This window comes from Muscardinus avellanarius (assembly GCF_963383645.1).
Source record: "Muscardinus avellanarius genome assembly, chromosome: 21".
NCBI lineage: Eukaryota > Metazoa > Chordata > Mammalia > Rodentia > Gliridae > Muscardinus > Muscardinus avellanarius.
The window spans coordinates 23,928,343-23,946,948 of NC_137807.1; the positions used below are offsets into that span (position 1 = coordinate 23,928,343).

Genomic DNA, 18,606 nt, shown 5'->3' on the forward strand with positions numbered 1-18,606 from the left:
CCCAGGGCACTCTACCACTGAGCCGCATCCAAAGTCCTTTTTATTTTATTTTGCTTTATTTGGAGGCAAGCCTTCACCAAACTGTCCGGGCTGACCAAATATGCAGTCTTCTGCCTCAGCTTCCAGAGGAGCTGAGGTCCTGGGAGTTTGCCCTGTGCCCGGCTTTGGTTTTGTTTCTTGGTGCTGGGCTTAAGGCCAGGGTCTTGCACCTGCTACACAAGTGCTCTGCGTGAGCTGTGTCCCCAGCCTGTATATTTGTGAAGTCTCCCGCTGCCTGAAATAAAAATGACGCTTTCTCCCTTTGTGGCTTGATAGCAAGTGACCCTTCCGATACTCTGCTTGTCTCATCCGGGTCTGTCTGGTGGTGTGCGTGTGTGTGTCCTCATGAACCGCACACTCGCAGGGCAGGGCTTTCCTGGGCGTGTGCCTCGAGCCTAGATGCACCGGGGTCTCTGGGTGCTGTTGGAGGCGTGGAGCAGGTGAGCGCAGTCAGTGGTGTAGGAGCGTTGCTCAGATTAGCTCCAGATTAGCCGACTGGGGGCCTGGGCTAGGAAGGAAGCGCCTCCAGGCTGCCCCGCGCGTGCACCTCATCCCGTGGGTGTTCAGCCTCCTGTTCCTCTGTTGTTCCCTCCCCTCTGCAGAGCATCTCTTAAGAACGTCGTCAGCCAGTAGGCCCGCCTCTCTGCCCAGAGTGCCCGCCATGGAAAGTGCCAAGGCCATCTCAGGTAACGACTTCTGTCTGGATTTTTTTTCCCCAGGTCTGGGGTTAGAACTAAGAGCTACACCCCCTGCTCTAATTTTTATTCTTTATTTGAAACAAGGTCTCAGTAACTTGCAGAGGGCATAAGTAGTTGAGGCTGTCTGCGAACCGTGATCCTCCAGGCTCAGCCTCCTGAGTGCTGGGATTACAAGTGTGCGCCACTACACCTAGCTGAAATTTTTTTAAAGACTATTCCAGTACGGTGGGGTGGTACACACGTTTGTATCTCAGTACTTGGGAGGCTGAGCTGGGAGGATCACTGGTTCGCAGCCAGCCTCAGCTACTTAGTGAAGCCCTGTTTCAAAAAAAAAAAAAAAAAAAAACCCTTTTCAGTTATGGGAGAACAGATTTTTAGTTTTTACTTTCTTAAGGTCTTCAGAAGGAAACGTCTCAAGAACTCCGTCTAAAATCTTTGCTTTCAGCTGGGCGTGGTGGCGCACGCTTGTAATCCCAGCATTCAGGAGGGTGAGACAGGAGGATCGGGGTTCGCGGACAGCCTCAGCTACTTAGTGAGGCCCTCTGCAACTCAGTGAGACCCTGTTTCAAAATAAAGAATAAAGCTGGGCGTGGTGGCGCACGCTTGTAATCCCCACGCTTGGGAGGCGGAGACAGGAGGATCGCACTGGTTCGAAGCCAGCCTCACTGGCTTAAGAGACCATGTTTCATAGTAAAAAATACAAAATAGGTCTGGGAGTGTAGCCCAGAGGTAGAAGGGTTTCCAGGAACCCCAGTGCCACCAAAAAATAAATAAATAAAAAATAAGGCTGGGGGTGCAGCTCAGAGGTCGAATGCCCTGGGCTCCACCCCAGTACTGCACGCGCGTGTGCGCGCGCGCACACACACACACACACACACACTCCGCCGTGCCCTGCATAACAACTGTCTGTCACACTCAGTGTCTCGCCGAAGCAGTGAAGAAGTGAAGCGGGATCTTTCGGCGGCCGAGGGTGCGTCGCCCGCCTCGCTCATGGCCATGGGGACCACGTCGCCGCAGCTGTCCTTGTCCTCGTCCCCCACGGCGTCCGTGACCCCCACCACCCGCAGCCGGATCAGGTAGCGTGCAGGGTGGGCGGCACCTGTGCCCCGTTGTGACTGTCCCTCTGTGGGTCCGAGCAGGTGCGCGGTGGGAGGTGCCGACAGGCAGGAGACAGGCCCTTCCGGGAGCAACTGGGGAGTCACGCGTTTGTTTTAACAGACAAAAGTAGGCGCAGGCCGAGGGTCTCTACTCTCAGAGTCTGATGTGCTAAACCTTTCGAGCACCGACCTGATGCTCAGAAATTCAGGATTTTGGATTTGGGGATGAGAGGTGCTCGACACGCAGAGTCTGGCAGATACTCCAAAGCCCACACTGAAACTCGCCTGGCCCCACGCCTTTCAGATGAGGGCTGCTCAGCCAGCGCTGTGAAGCTCCAGCCCTTCTGGTGTGTTCCAGAAGGCTTCCCGGAGGGCCCTGCGGGCGGAGGCCGAGGGGCAGCGAGAGCCTGGGAGTGGGGTGAGTGAGTGTAAGAGGTGGACACGGGCAGGCGCTGCAGGCTGGATGGTGCAGAGGAGCAGAGGGAGGCGGGTGCCCGGGGGCATCGAAGACAAGCTCCAAGCTGGGCTGCGGCTGCCTGGCGTGGCGCCTCCTGCAGGGTGTCTCACTCCTGTAATCCCAGGCCTTGGAGGCCAAGACAGGAAGATTGCAGGTTCAAGACCAGCCCCAGCAACTCAGCCAGACCCTTCGCACCTTAGTGAGAGGATTTCAAAATAAAAAATGAGCCGGGCGTGGTGGCACATGCTTATAATCCCAGCATTGGGGAGGCTGAGACAGGATTGCAGTTCAAGGACAGCCTCAGCTACTTAGGTCCTCTGCCACTCAGTGAGACCCTGTTTCAAAATAAAGAATAATAAAAAATAAATAGGCCTGGGGGTGTAGCTCGGAGGTAGAGTGCCCCTGGGCTCCATCGTCAGTACTACAAAAAGTAAACAAACAAATAAGTTAATAATAAAAATAAATAAAATAAAAAATGAACCCGGGCTGGGGTGTATGTCAGAGGCAGAGCGCCCGGGGTTCAGTTCCCAGTGCCCTAGACACAGCCTGCACAGGCGCTGGTGTGGTAGAAGCCGATAGCGGGTGAGCAGTGCGTGCGGCGGCGGCAGGAGGCCCACTGCTTAAGCCACGGGCTTCATGAAGGGCCGCAGGCGCGGAAGACGCCCGTGGCTCCGGTGGTTCTTGCTGGAGGCTGGGGAATGAGATGCCGCGTTAATAATTGGCGGGCAGCGTGTGAAAACGTGAGTTGACGTCCAGTCTTAGTTCTCTTATGTCAGAAGCCACTTGGACTAAGAGGAAAAGATCGATGCCAGAAATTCTGGAAAGAGGGAACACTGTGGAGCGGTATTGAGAGAGGCAGGGAGGAGGAGAAAGGCCCCAGGGATGTAGCTGTGTGTTCATCTGCACGTCTGGTACGTAGCCCCTCAGACAATCAGGACTTCACCTCGAAAGCCCCACCTCGAAGGGGCCGCCTCTGGGAACAAGGTCCAGCCCAAGGGCCGTGCAGGAGGACTGTCGCGCTCCCCTTGTGCCCCGGTGACCAGCTCCCTGCGGGCACCTCTGCCCAGCAGGCTCGGGAGCCGCATGCCCGCTGTTCTTGCTCAGGAGCTGCGGTGCTCAGCACGGCGGGCCTGCTCCCCCCACACCAGAGCTGCGGTGCTCAGCACGGCGGGCCCGGCCTTAGTCCCCTCGTCTTGGAATGACGTGGTGACGAGCGGTGGCCCTGTGCACCCAGGGAGCTCTTTTTGCGTCTTCCCCTGTGAACAGGGGTCACTCTCACACTTGGAACCTGCATCTAAAACAGCCTCCGCGCGGGCCGGGGCAGCCTTCACACCCACTGGAGTGATGCCGCGCTGCGCGGACGGCTTCTTTTCTTCTCTCGCCCGCTTTTCGGCTTGTCTTTTGTGGTCCTCACATCTCTTAGCAAGTTATCTGTAGTCTCTGCCCCACAGTCCACTGACCTTATCCAAATTTTGAACTCTTAAAATCAGCAGGAGCCTGGTGGGCTGGTATGGAACACAAAAGTGTATTTCTTCAAGACAACAGTCTGTGCATTGACAGTATTTTGCTTTTGGTTCTAAAAGCAAACAAAACTTGGCAGTGTTTCAGCATACCTGCAGTTAGAAGGGCTTGGGTTCTGAATGCGTCTTGACTTCAGAGCCCCCCTCATGGTGGGTACCGACACAGTGCTGTGCCGACGATGCTGAGATGCTCGTCGTCGAAGGCATTTATTGGGGTGCTGAGTTCGTGGGGCGGATGGCTGGAGTCTTTGCTTGTAATCATGGAAACAGACCAGTCTTTTAAGAACAGGGCACTCGTCAGATCCTAAGACTCTGTTCTTCAGGCGCTGTTGTATGTTCCGTTCTCCAGCGCACACCTGCTGGCGGGCTTTGGGCGGCGCCCGGGGTCGATGCCCCCATTGTGCCATCCAGGGCTGATCGCAGGATCTTTTTTATTTCAGTGTCTTATCTGGAGCAAAATATTTATTCTGCCTACAAGGCAATTACCAGTGCCATAAAGTACCTCGCGTGGTGTTTGTACTAGGACTCAAACCCAGGGGCACGCTGCCATCAAGCGATATCCCCAGCCTTCTTCTCTAAAGACAGGGTCTCCCGAAGTTGCCCGCGCTGGCCTTGAACTTCCAGGTCTCGCGCCTCAGTCTCCCAGATAGCTGGGGTTGCAGGCTGCGATGTTGTCAGACCAACTGGATATAACCACTGAATCTTCTTTTCCCCTTTGGCAGTGCGGGGATCCAGCCCAGCCTCATGCATGCCGGACAGGCACCCCACCGCCAAGCTGCGCCCCAGCCTCGCCATTGAATCCTTCCCCCAGGCTTCTGCAGGATGCCGATGGCATAGTAACTAGGAAGTTCCCTGCGGGTGGGGCCTGCGTCCCCGTCAGCTGCCCGCATCGCAGCTTAGCCGTAAACACCCGGATGTTCGTAGAAGGGACGCTTCTTGGTGGTCACCGCGTCTTTCTCTCTCTTGCCTGTTCCCCAGCTTGGAGCCCACAAGGCAGAGCTGTCGGGCCCCTTCACCTTGTCCAGCCTTGCCCTTTGTAGGAAGGGATTTGGAAACTGACGTGATAGATGATTAAACATAAAACAATAGAAATGAAAGGTAATAAAATAACCAAAAGCATGGAGACTGGCAGGAAGCCCGGTGTGGTGGCGTGCCTCTAATCCCTGCAGTGCGGGTGGGGGCAGGACAGCCTCAGCAACATGTATGTGGGGGGGTGCTGGGGATTGAGCTCAGAGGCATTCTACGTTCAAGCTACCCCTTAGTCTGTTTTTTTTTTTTTTTTTTTTTTAATTTGGAAACAGGTCTCACTAGGCTGATGAGAGTCTCACTACTTGCTGAGGCTGGCCTCCAACCTGCAGTCCTCCTGTCTCAGCCTCCCAAGTCCTGGGATGGCAGGTGTGCATCACCACGCCCGGCTTCTTGCCTCTTTTCATGTGGGTGGTGGCTAGAGTCCCAACCTTCAGAGAGTCAAAACTCAACAGCCATGGTTCATGAACTAAAAATTAATGGTAAAATTCCAATGAATGAAAACCTCTGTTTGCCAGTGAATCGCCTCTGTTCAGAAATGCCAGCTAGTGCAGTACTGTTATTCTGATGCTCAAAGAGAAAGCATTTCAACTTGGGGTCCTTGTTTTCACCTGCCAGGGAAGAAAGGAAGGACCCTCTGTCGGCGTTGGCGAGAGAGTACGGGGGGTCGAAGAGGAACGCCTTGCTGAAGTGGTGTCAGGAGAAGACGGAAGGCTACCAGGTGAGGAGGGGGCCGCCAGGCGAGGGGCGCCAGGTGAGCGGGCGCAGGCATGGAGGCGCCCTCTGAGCGGCGGGCGGCCCTCGGGCCAGCGCTGTGCAGTGGCTAGAGAGATTTCTTGGAAGCCTTGTTTGCGGTATGTCACATAAGTACAGTTCACTCATTTAAAACGTAGGTTTCACGGACCAGGCTGTAATAAGCCCACGTAAGTAGTGATGGGGCTGGAACCAGGCAGGGTCGAGCGGCCTGAGTGACCGTGGGCCAAAATCATCGCCAAAGATTCACCAACGGGTGCAAAGGGGAACGAGGAGGCTCTAACTCTGATTGGGGGTAACACATTTGGAGGGAGGGAGAATGGTGGGGAGACCCCAGCCGCCCCTCCCCCTTCTAATGCCATGGGAGAGGGTCCTGCTCTGGCTGGCTCCCCTCCCCATCCTGTGTCCAGTTTCTCTCTAGGGAGGTGGGTTGGGGATGTGGAAAGAGGGTGTAGTGTGAGTGGGCCCCAGAAGGGGGGGCGCTGGGGGTCCCCCATTTCACATGCACTCGCAACACTGATCTCCCAGTAAGCAGAAATGGGTTGAATAGACTTTAATGATTGGCTCTTCCACATTACTAGGTGTTGTCTTTTAACATGAGCTTTAAGTTTTCTTGAATACTACTTAGATTTAGTCATTACAGATAATTTTTAAAGTACCACCCTCGGTTCTAATGGAATCTTACATGAATCAGGCTGATTAGATGGAGATAACCCACACATCAGAACAGTGATTCAAGCTAGCCAGGTGTCGTGCAGCACATGGGAGGCTGAGGCAGGAGGGTCGCAGGTTCGCAGCCAGCCTCCGCTACTTAGCGAGGCCATCCCCATCTTAGTGAGACCCTGTTTTGAACTAAAATAACAACAGGGCTGGGCGTGCAGCTCGAAGGTGAATACTTCTGGGTACAATTCCCAGTAAAACACACACACACACACACACACACACACTAGTGAATTAACTCATGCCCCTGATTGCTTCCAGTTCTATGATCTTAAGACACTCACACTGTGTTATATTGAAAAATACATACAAACCAGTTATATCAATGAATAACTTCAAGTTTTCCTTTGCTCAGTGCTTACGTGCACGAGGACACAGGACGTGTAACAGAATGGCGACCTGTCAAACCCACGGTCTTGAGCCAGGTGTGGTAGTGCACACTCTGGGACGCCCGACAGGAGCGTCACGGGTTGGAGGATAGCCGCAACAATTTAGTATGACCCTCAGTAGTAAAAGCAGTTTTCTGGGGGAGGGCAGATCAGAAGTAGAATGCCTGTGGGTTCAGTCCCTGGTACAAGAAAAAGGAGGATGGGAGGGGTGGGGGTGAGACTATTAAAACCGTCCCGTGCACTTGGCAGTAGATAATCTTTCTTTTAAACCCAGTTCCCCCCACACGTACTTCCTGTGGGCCCTTGTGTAATGATACATATATATTTGCCCTTTTTTTAAGAGGAGATTACCTTTGTTTCCTGTGCAACAGATTATCTGCTCTTGTCCTTTAAAAATTGATATGGAGCTTTTTTAAATTTCAAGGTCTGTAAGCTAAAATTCGTCTGCAATGCATAATCTTTTAAAACTGAAAGGTGCATCAGCTGGAGTCCTCCGTCTGTCCCGAGCCGCACAGGAAGTGCCAGCCCCGCCTGTCTCGCCGCGCGTGCGGTGCGCGTGCTCACGCTTAGGCGCGCCTTGGGATCAAAGCTTCGGGCCTCCGCACTGTCTGCGGAAAGCGCAGGTGGTCACGCTGGACCAGCAGGGCAGGAGCTGGTACGTGACGCTTAGCACGCGCCGCCCTCGCAGGCCCCAAGCGTGGCAGTGATGTTTGGACCATGCGCGCTTTAAATCGACGCCGCCGCCTCATCAGCAGAGATAGACTCCCTGATCCCCTATCTCCTTTCGCCAACTCTTTTAAGAGCCGTCCGCAAATCGCTGCCGATCCCTGTAATTTCATTAACCATCCATTACACAGCAAGGTTTGTGTGTCTGCCTTTTATCTAGCAAATACATTTTCCTTTTTAAATTGTGCACTGCCATTTATTATTCACTGAAGTTTTAGAATCCTAGAATATTAGTGTTGAACAGGCCTGGATGTTCTGATTTATTGTCAGACGTAGCAACCTGGAACCGAAGCCCCAGCAGCACAAACGGCCGTGGGGCCTGCGCTGCTGCGAGGGGCTCCCGGGCCTGCGTCCGTAAGGGCGCTCTTCCTTCGTTTAAATCAGCGCCTCAGTCTGTACATACTGTGCTTTTCTACTTAATTTAAATATAGAATTAGCTTTGGTTAATTCTGAAGTGCTTTTGTGAGAGGTGGCAGTGAAGCACTCCATTCCTTTTCCTCCAGAATTGCTTTCTGGAAGCAAACACTTTTCATTCTTGTAGCTGTTTCCACGGGGATCTGTGATCTAGAACAGCTAACCCATCTTCTCATAAGCTTTTCTTTGAAATGTTGCACATAACAGCCAGGCGTGGCGCACACTTGTCATCCCAGCATCTGGGAGGCTGAAACAGGAGGATCTGGGTTCACGGCCAGCCTCCGCTACTTAGTGAGGCCCTTTGCAACTCAGCGAGACCCTGTTTCAAAATAAAGAATAAAAAATAGGGCTCGGGGTGGAGCTCGGAGGTAGAGTGCCCCTGGGTTCCATCCCCAGTACTAAAAAAAATATATATATATAGATAGATATATGTTGCACATAACTTCTATTATATTGTTGCTTTCTTGTTCTGGAAAAGCCTGAGTGCAATCAAGACACCTCGGAAGGTTGTCTTGAGATACCTTTATTTTGAACAAAAAAGTCTGTTTTCTGATAAAATGCCAGACTTAGAAATGGATTAGTGAAATCAAAGGACAATGAAAGCACTTAACCTAGGACAAAATAGTTTTAAGAAATGAACAAAAGCTCTTGGCACTTAGCGCTGCCTGGGGTAATTCACCCCCAGACCGGCGTGGAGAGCAGCCCTATCGAGGGTGCCCTCGCTGGCCGAAGGTCGCACGCTGCGAGCTCGGTGGAGGAAGCAGTGCTGCCGGGCCGGCCGGCCGAGGCTCTGCTTCTGTGCTTTACTGGCCTCCGAGCATCCCCAGCACAAAAGCTAGCTGTCGTTTTTGTCGGCGTGCACCAGGCAGGTGCTGAGTGCTGAGACAGATCTGGGGCAGGAGTGGTTTCCATTGTCATGAAGCGTGTGGTCCACTTAGTAGAGAACTCCTCGGTAACTGAAACTCAGTATGGACTTCGGTTTCTGGTTAGGGTAGAAATCAGACCAGGCCTCTGCTGAGACTACTGTAAGACTGTTTAAACTACAAAGAATCCATGTTACCGAAGGCTCTGGGGGTTACCCAAGGTAGCCAGGATGAATTTGACAGGAGCCAGAATTGTAGAGAAGAGCTTCTGGGTGAGCCTCGCGTTGGCCGTGTTTCCCTTGGTGCGTGGGTTAGAGGCCACACAGAAAGCAGTGGTCAGCGCTTGTTCCAGAGTCCGTGAGCGGGGAGACCAGAATTTGAATTCAGAGCTACTAAGCCGGGCATCCCCCAGGCAAAAGACAACCTCAGACAGTGAGGTTAACAGTTTTTCTTTTTCTCTTTTTTTTTTGGGTGGTACCGGGAATAGAACCCAGGAACCTTCTACCTCTAGGCTACATCTCCAAACATATTTATTTTTTATTTGGAACCGGGGTCATAATAAGTTACTGAGAAGCCAGGAGTGGTGGCGCACGCTTGTAATCCCAGCATTCAGGGGGCTGAGACAGGAGGATCACAGTTCGCAGACAGTCTCAGCTACTTACGCCCTCCGCAACTCAGTGAGACCCTGTTTCAAAATAAAGAATAAAAGAATAGGGCTGGGGGTATAGCGCAGAGGTAGAATGCTCCTGAATTTCATCCCCAGTACCTCAAAAATAATAAAATAAAATAAAAATGGCTGGGCGTGGTGGCGCACGCTCGTAAACCCCGCGCTTGGGAGGCTGAGACAGGAGGATCACGCAAGTTCAAAGCCAGCCTCAGCTACTCAGTGAGGCGCTCAGCAGCTTAGCAAGACCCTGTTTTCAAATAAAATATAAAATAGGTCTGGGAGTATAGCCCAGAGGTAGAAGGCCCCTGGGTTCCATCTCTAGTACCACCAAAAAAAAAAAAAAAAAAAGTAAAATAAAATAAAAATACAAACTAGAAATGGGTTGGGGTATAGCTCAGAGGTAGACTGTCCCCAGTGCAGCAGAGTAGGCATACGGGAGACAGCAGAAGGCCTGGCGCGTGTGACTGGAGTGCCAGAGGGCAGGCTGGGACTGTCGTGGTAGAAATGCTCAGTCAAAAACGCTGGGCGTGGCGGCACGCCCCTGTGACCCCAGCACTTGGGAGGCTGAGACAGGGCTTGCAGGTTCGTGTCCAGTCCCAGCTGCTTAGTGAGGCCCTCCGCAGCTTAAACCCTATTTTTAAATAAAGAATGAAATTAGGCTGGGGGTGTAGCTCAGTCATGAAAACAAATTTGGAAGATTGACACTATACAGAGGACCTCACAAGCTCTTCACTTAAGAGTGTCCACAGGCCAGTAAACATCTGGAAAAGTGCTTGACGTCCCTGGTCATCGGGAACTAGAGTAAAGCATCGACGCTCACTACCGCTGATGGTTACAGAGTGCGCGGCTCTGGCGGCGGCCGCCGGCGTTGCGGGAGGCAGAGGCACCAGAGCGCGTGCGCGCTGCTGACGGGCTGCGTGGTGGCCGGGGATCTGGAAAGCTTTGGCAGGACCCTGTAGTGGCTGCTCACGCGTGCCCTGAGCCAGCAGCCTGCTGGGCCTGCCCATTCACCCCAAAGCTGGCCTGAAGTAGCCTTAGTCTGAGCCCAAGTCATCAAGAGGTGAGCGGCCAGTTGTAGCATTAGCAGGCTCCCTGGAAACAGCCGCGCGCGGGTGCGGCGCAGCACTGAGCAGAGGCGCACGGAGGCGAAGCCCGGGTGACAGGACTCGGTGTCAAGCTGGCCGGCGGCGGGGAGCAGCCGATGGCAGCGCGGTGAGAACATGGGCCGCGGGGTGTGGGAGCCCGCTGCCTTGGAGCCCCAGGGTGCTCTCAGGATTCGAGTTGTAGCCATTTGATCTGGGGTCGCTCTGTGCCAGGTTCCTTTTGTGAAAATTCTTCTAGCCACCGGCACCATTTGGGAACTTGGTGTGTGTTTATGCTGTAGCCAAAGGCGGGAGAGGTCTCTGCTGAGTGTGGTCACAGTGTTGCCACGGCTGCCTGTGGTCTTGAGGCTTTCTGTCACGTGATTCTGATCTTCTAAACTTCTCCATTTATTCCAGGTAATTCCCTGGGCTTCATTTCCTTTTCTGTATAAGAGAACTCACAGCATACCGTATTTGTTTTCCAAACAGCCAGTTACCACGCACTGAGTGGCTAAACAAACCCAGCGTATGGTCAGCCGGGTCTGTGGGTGTGAAGCGGAGCACAGACCGACTCCCGGCAGGCGGTGGCGCAGGGCTCTTTCTGGAGGCCTCACAGGAGCATCAGCTTGCGTGCGTCATCAGCTTATCCCGGCCCTGGGCGCCTGCGCCCGCCCGCCCTCTTTGGAGCCAGCACTGGCCTGCCCGGCCTTCTTACATTGCGCGGATCACCTGCGACCAGGGACTTGGTCAGATTCGCCATCTGTACAGTCCAGGAGGCCTGCCCTTAACGTCCATAGCCACATCTGCCATTCCAGATGCGCATGCTCCCGGGTCCAGGGACCGGCCTGGGCCTCTGTGCAGGCGTCTGTACCACAGACACCTGTGTGGCGCTAGCTCGCCAGGCGCGGTGGCACTCCTGTGATCCAGCACTGGGAGGCAGCTTCCAGGCTCTCAGCAACCTAGTGAGACTGTTTCCACCAGAAACATAAAAGGCGTAGGCTGTAGCTCAGAGGTAGAATGGACTCAGTCCCCATACCACACACACAAAACGAGACAACTCCACGAGTAGTGGTGTGGGCCCGCCTCTCATGACGTGAGCGTCTCTGACAGTGCTGAACGCACTCCTCACAGGACTTGGCTCTGTCCCTCCCCACCTTCTCCCCTCCTGCAGTGGAGTTGGCCTGGGCTAGAGGAGGGAGGAAGGCGGCTAGCAAGAGGCCTGCCAGTGGACAGATGCGGGGAATGGTGCACTAGGGGTTCTCCATGGTCTAGAGCAAGGCTTAGCTGGCTTAATTTCCTCACAACTGGAGTCTCAGGTCACAGGAACAGCTTCCCGGAGCGGGAAAAGGTGCTGCAGGCAGTAGATAAGTTTTGATCTGAGTCAGATCCAGGCTGAGCGTCTAATTTTTTCATTTTACATTGTCACTTTGCGTAGCAACCAAGTATACAGAAAGACTTTATTGTTTATAAAGATGACTGTGTTCCAGGGGTTAAAAATACCTGGACAAAGGGGAGAGCGAGTGGCCCGCTGTGTGGTCCCACCCACGGTTCTGGGGCCCGCGAGCTCGAAAGCTCTCCACGTGAAGTGCTAAAAGCTAGAGTCCCTCGTTGGCTTCTTGCTGACAAGATGTCATCATCCGGGAAGCTGGAGGCGGCCAGGCAAGAGCGCTGGCTCCTCCAGGCAGCCACGAGGGAAGGGAGTGCTCGCTTGGGCTCTTCTCGATCCTGCTACACAGCAGAGGCGAGGCGCAGGGAGAGAGGGCTTCCTGTTTCCAGGGGAGCCCTTTGCATGCCAGACATGGCAGCTGGGAAACAAAAGCTTTCCTGAACACAAGTGCACTTGCTGCATTCTGTTAAGTATGATTTTGACAGCGACTGTTAACATCTGTTTCCAGAAATGTCAGAGCTGTACGTTCTCCAATTGATTACTTAGTGTCATTAACATAGCTTAGTTTGATCAGTGGTTTTAGTGTCCAGGATGAGACTACCCATCAGCCCGACCCAGATTTCCCAGCGCAGGCGAGAGCTGGGGGGATTGCGGAGGCCAGTACTTGGGTGCCGGTTTTCACGCCCACGGGGGAGCAGGTCTCAGAGTTGCACGACGCCTGCAAGTTTGGAAAGCTTTCAGTGTGGTGCCCTTCTTGCTGCCTGGCAGGGCCTGCTCTGGACACAGCAGGAGTTAAGTGGATTGTGGCCCGACCGACCGGTGGGCCGAGCTGGTGCGGCGGAGGGAAGGGGCGTCCTCGGGCCCCCTCGAGCTCCTCCAAGGCTCCAGTAGAATCCACATCCTTACCCTTCTCCTCAGCACAAGGCTCTTTCTCGTCCCTTTATTTCGTCTCCATGGAACTCCCGCCGATGACATAGAGAAAGCCTGCTGAATGAATAAAATAGAAAAGGTGGCCAGGCATGGTAGCGAATGCCTGTCATCCCAGCATTTGGGAGGCCAAAACAGCAGGGTCGTGGTTCGAGGACAGCCCCAGCTACTTAGTGGGGCCCTTTGCAACTTAGTGAGACCCTGTTTTGAAACAAATTAAAAAAAAATGGCTAGGGGTGTAGCTTGGAGGTAGAATGCGCCTGGGTTCCACCCCAAGTACCTCAAAAAAAGAAAAGGGTTTGGTTGTCAGGACTTGTGTTTAACTTCACTGTACTAACTTAGGGTACTGAATCAGCACCCAGACCTCTGTCCTCAGCCGCTGGAGAAGGTCATGAAGGGAGCCCAGATCATAGGGGCTGGGCAGGGGCGCATGCGTGCCTGAGAGCGCCCCCACCTCTCCAGCTGCGCCCCTCCTCGTCAGGACTCTCCACTGGCAGGCTTTTTAATTATGAGCGATGCTGCGAAGTAGAGTGCATCCGTGACGTTTTCAGGACGTGCTTCATTACTGTGCTAGGAGCAGGATCATCAAGGCGTCTGGGTCAGATCATCTCTGTGGTCCATTGCATGGCGCGCAGCCCTCCCTCCCTCCCGCCTCATGGGCGCGCCGCCGCCTCGCTTCGCCTGGGCTCCTGCTCTGGGCGGCTGCGGCACCACAGCCTGGTGTCTGCAGAGGCGGCCGCCTCCCGTTGAGTGCTCAGCCTGGCCACTCAGGGTGACCGCTCGGTTTGTAGGATGCCCGACTACTGCCTCCTGAGAAATAACATGGAGCGGTAATTCTCCATCAGGCCCGGGAGGAGGGAAAGCAAGCCAGTCTCCTTGCGGGATGGGCTTGGAGGCTGGCCCGCTCATATCTCAGCACCGCCCGAAACCTAATGGCTTCAAATAACGACATCGTCCCTTTAGCCCTGGAGTCTAGAGGTGGGTGGGTGGGGTTGCGCCAGCTCCTCGTGCCCGAGATGGCTGGGTGCTGCTGGAAGGCTGAGTCGCGGGGTGATGGCAGTGGCCCAGCTTTCCCTGGGACCGTCACTGGGAGGCCCGCGAGCAGCCTCTTTTCTCGAGGCTGCATTCCAAGGGCACTGTGCTGGGGGCAGAGTCACCGAGGTGTGCCCCCTCTTGAGAGGAGGTGGCAGGTTCAGAGAGCATACGGGACAGGAAGGCTTGCCGTGGCCATTTTGGGAAAATTCCGTCCCTTATATAAGTAATTAGAGAAGCTCGTGAGCCAATCCTGGCCCGACACAACCGTACCGTGCTGCTTAAAGAAACTGCGGCGAAGAGGGGGTCAGCAGAGGCGGAGCAGTGTGGGGGCGACTGCGCGCCGCCGGGCTCCATCGCCGAGTCCAGGCCCCGCACATCCCTGCGCCCACCGGGAGCGAGTCCGCCTTTCAGGGCCGCCCAGGAGCCTCCCGCAGGCGTCGCCTCCCGCCAGCCCAGAGGGGCGCACGGGCCCTGCCGGTCGAAGCCTGCGCGCCTTCCAGCTCAGAGCTCTGAAGGTGTGCACCGCTGGAGGAGACAGAGGTCACGGCTGGATGTCTCCGCACCCTGGAGTGCCGTTTAAAACAGAGCTGTGCGGGGCGTAATGGACAGAACAAGCCGCGTCTCCCGGGAGTTCACGCCGGGCGCCGCCGCCGTCCACGCGCCGGTGAGGCTGTCACCACGGAGGGTGGACGTGACCGCGCCGCGCCGCCCTCCCCCGTCGCACAGGTGGTGGATCTGCGCGCCACACGGCGCCCGCGCGCTGTCCCGGCTTTACACGGGTGTTGTGCGAGGCAGCCGTGTTGCGTGTGAGCCGCTGGCACTGGTCCGGGGCCGCCCGGGAGGTCAGGGCCCCGGGGTGCGGGCCTGTGCGCGTCCAGCCGCGCAGCTGCAGGCCCCGCGGTCTTCTGGAGCGGCTGCGCCCTTCTGCTCACCCGCCAGGAGGGTGCACGGGTCTCCCTCCCTCCGTCTCCTCCCCGGGACCGGGTGGACTCTGAGGAGCAACGTGGGGTCTCACCGTGGGCTCGTTCTTTGCCACCGCTGACCGCGCGTTAGTCCCGCATCGCGATGCAAGCCGCAGTGACGGCGAGGCGCGCGGCGGGCTCCCGGCCCCCCCAGGCCGCGCCAGCACGGAGGCGCCCCCGCCGAAGCCACTCCGCCTGCCGTGCTCCCCAGCCTCCGCACGGGCAGGAGACGCTCACTGCGGCTTCTTGCTGTTTTTCTTTTCTGTTTTGGTGCTGGAGATTGAGTCCCAGGGGCAGTGCACCCCTAGCTCCACTCCCAGCTTTTATTCATTATTCACTCGTTCAGTGGTACTGAACCCAGGTACATTCTATCTCAAGCTACACCCCCAGCCCCCTTTTACTTTTATTTTGAAACCGTCTCGCTAGGTTGGAAAGAGACTCACTACTTGCTGAGGCTGGCCTCAAACTTGTGATCCTCCTATCTCAGCCTCCCAAGAGCTAGGATTGCAGGCAGGCACCGCACTCAGCTTTGTTTTTCTTTACTTTGAACCAAGATCTCACTAAGTCGCTGAAGTTGGCCTGGAACCTGCGATCCTCCTTTCCTGGCCTGGAACCTGCGATCCTCCTTTCCTGGCCTGGAACCTGCGATCCTCCTTTCCTGGCCTTCCGTATACTGGTATTATAGGCATGCGCCGCCACACCTGCTTCATCATGGAATTGTGTAGTAACTAATATTTTTTTTTTTTTTTTTTTGGTGGTACTGGGTGGGGTTCCTGGAAGCCCTACTACCTCAGGGCTACACTCCCAGACCATATATATATTTTTTTTTTTTTTTTTGAAACAGGGTCTCTTAAGCCAGCGCAGCTGGCTTCGAACCTGCGTGATCCTCCTGTCTCTGCCTCCCAAGCGTGGGGATTACAAGCGTGTGCCACCACGCCCGGCCTGAATCTCTTAATTTTAATAACATTCAATTTATAAAATTTTATTATTTGTAGGGTTTTGTTTTTTTTTTTTTTTTTGGTGGTACTGGGGTTCCTGGAAGCCCTTCTACCTCAGGGCTACACTCCCAGACCTATTTTTACATTTTTATTTGGAAACAGGTTCTCTTAAACCAGCACGGCTGGTTTGGACCCTGCGCGATCCTCTGTCTCTACCTCCCAAGCGCAGGGATGACAAGCGTGCGCCACCACGCCCGGCTGTAGTTTTTGTTTTTGTTTTTGTTTTTGTTTTGTAGTATTGGGATTGAACCCAAGGGCATTCTACCTCCAAGCTACATCCCCAGCCCTATTTTTTGTTATTTTGACAAAGGGTCTAAGTTGCAGAGGGCCTAAGTAGCCAAAGCTGGCTGTGAACTTGTGATCCTCCTTTCTCAGCCTCCCAAGTACTGGGATTACAAGTGTGCACCGCCACACCTGGCTACATGCCTGCTTTTTATGTTAGAGATAAGAAATGTGTGACTAACCCAAGGTCACAGGGACTTTCTCCTTGTTTTTACATTGACTTGTGCTTGTTTTTTGGTTCTGTCTCTAGGGTGTGAGGTAGGGATGTGCTGTAGGGGGTGAGGTAGGGATTGTGCTATATGGTGTGAGGTAGGGATTGTGCTGTAGGGGGTGAGGTGGGGATTGTGCTCTGTGGCCTGTACTCGAGTTGAGGATGCGTGTGGTAGAAGAGTCTGAGAACAGCTTGCAGACAGCAGGTCGGACTGTTGCATACAAGTGACCCACAGTGCCAGAGAAGGGCTGGCGGGAGGGGAGAGGCAATGTCCACCCCAAGGGTCCATGATGCCGGCCCAGGAGGGAGAGGGAAACAGCAACAGACCTAGGCAGGAGACATCTTGGTGGGTTGCAGATGAATGGAGTTTTAGATCTTGTGCTAATGCAGCGTGCTTTTCATCTGAGCGCTCTTGAGAGAAAATAGCTTTAGAGAAAACAAAGGCTGTGCGTTTATTGGGCTAGGACAGGAGGCTGCTCTTGTCCTTGGTGTCAGAGGTTTTTGTCTGGGGCGGGGTGGGGTGGGGTCCTGGGGCATTCCAACCCCCAGCCCCCCTTTATTTTTTCCAGATCTGGGAATGGAACCCAGTGGCATGTGACCTCCCAGCTACACCCCTAGCCCTATTTTTTTATTCTTTGTTTTGAAACAGGGTCTCACTGAGTTGCAGAGGGCCTCACTAAATAGCTGAGGCTGTCTATGAAACCCCATCCTCCTGTCTCTGCCTTTCGAACGTTGGAATTACAAGTGTGCACCACCACACCTGGCTTCCGATTTTTTTTTTTTTTTTTTGGTGGTACAGTGTTCCTAGAAACCTACCTCTGGGCTACACTCCCAGACCTATTATATATATATATGTGTGTGTGTGTGTATATATATATATATATATTTTTTTTTTTTTTTTAAACAGGGTCTCTTAAGCCAGCATGACTGCTTTGAACCTGTGGGATCCTTCTGTCTCCACTTCCCAAGCGCGGGGATTACAAAAGTGCGCCACCATGCCCGGCTTGATTTTTTTATTCTTTATTTTGAAACAGGGTCTCACTAAGTTGCAAAGGGCCTCACTAAGTAGCTGCTGCTTCTTTTTCAAGGCCTTACGCATACTAAGCACATGCTCTAGCACGGAGCTGTATCCCCAGCATATCTTTCTTTAGGTCGTAACCGTAGGCCTTCTGATGAGCGTCAAGTGGCTCCTTGCGGTTTCTAATTGCATTTCCCTAATGATCAGAGGTGGTGTGCGTCTCCTCGTGTGCCTGCTGTTCACCAGTGTGTCTTCTCTGGCGTGCTTTGCTCATCTTACAGTTGGGGCGCTTGTCTCTGTTGCACACCCGCAGCCGCAGGTCATCGGCATGGGGTCTTCCCTCCCCGCTACCCAGCAGGAGCCAAAGCAAAACCTAGTTACTACCAAATGCTTGCTTGTATCGGGATCCAGATGGGTCCCGCGTTAATCTGGCTCGTGTGCCCCTTTCCAGTCTCCTTCAGACTGTAAACTCCCTTCTTTCTTTCTTTTTTCCTTGCAGTTTCTTTTTGGGGGAGTGGGATCCTGTGTCATGCAGAGTACCCACATGTTAGGTTTTGCCAGCGATCTCCCACAACGCCGTCCCTGGTGTAAACTGGCTGGTGGGTTGGACTCGGGCGCATTTCAGCAGAGGCTCCTGATGTGCATCTGAGCAGTGGGGCGGGCGGGCCGCCTCGTGACGTCACTGCCAGTAATCATCAGGTGTCCCTACCAGACTGCCATCACTCCTCCGTCGTAGAAGTCCTTTTTGCAGAGAAGCTCGATCGGCCATTGGTTTTCCTGGACACACAGTGCGGTCAAGACAGTTCCGCGGGCGTGATGGCTCCCTTGCCTTCCCAGCACAGAGGCTCCGGCTGGGCTGCCCGTCACTCATCCCACACCTAGACACCTCACCCCTCGCACTTCCCTGTTCAGGCCGGTGGTCCCCCTCTGGCTGCACATTCGAGGCACCTGAAGGGAGTTGATGTTGTTTTGCGGTACTGGGGATTGAACCAGGTGCATTTTACTTCCAGGCTACACTCCCAGCCCTATTTTTTATTCTGTATTTTGAAACAGGGCCTCACTAAATTATGGAGGGCCTCGCTAAGTAGCTGAGGCTGGCCATGAATCTCAGTCCTCCTGTCTCAGCCTCCCAAGTGCAGGGATTACAAGCGTGCGCCACCACGCCCGGCTGAAGGGAGATCTTTAAAGAAACATTGCCAGACCCACTCTGGCCAGTGGGGCCAGCCTCTCCGGGCTGTGGCCGAGCAGAGGAAAATCTGAAAAGCTTGGCAGGTCATCAGGGCACAGTGAGAGTCGGTGGGTCTCACTGGAGCCCTTCCGACCCAGTCCCGTGTG

General features: G+C 54.3%; 1 protein-coding gene across 2 annotated transcripts in view; it reads left to right on the forward strand.

Moving 5' to 3' along the window:
- The window catches only part of SPECC1L (sperm antigen with calponin homology and coiled-coil domains 1 like), a gene marked incomplete at both ends in the record, with an annotated part of 66,344 nt that overhangs the window by 39,269 nt on the left and 8,469 nt on the right, over positions 1-18,606 (forward strand). For both annotated transcript variants that reach the window (XM_080717911.1, XM_080717910.1), the window contains 3 exons: positions 642-725; positions 1,657-1,813; positions 5,456-5,558. In XM_080717911.1, the coding sequence (XP_080574037.1) occupies positions 642-725; positions 1,657-1,813; positions 5,456-5,558 (344 nt within the window). The remainder of the gene's footprint in view (positions 1-641; positions 726-1,656; positions 1,814-5,455; positions 5,559-18,606) is intronic.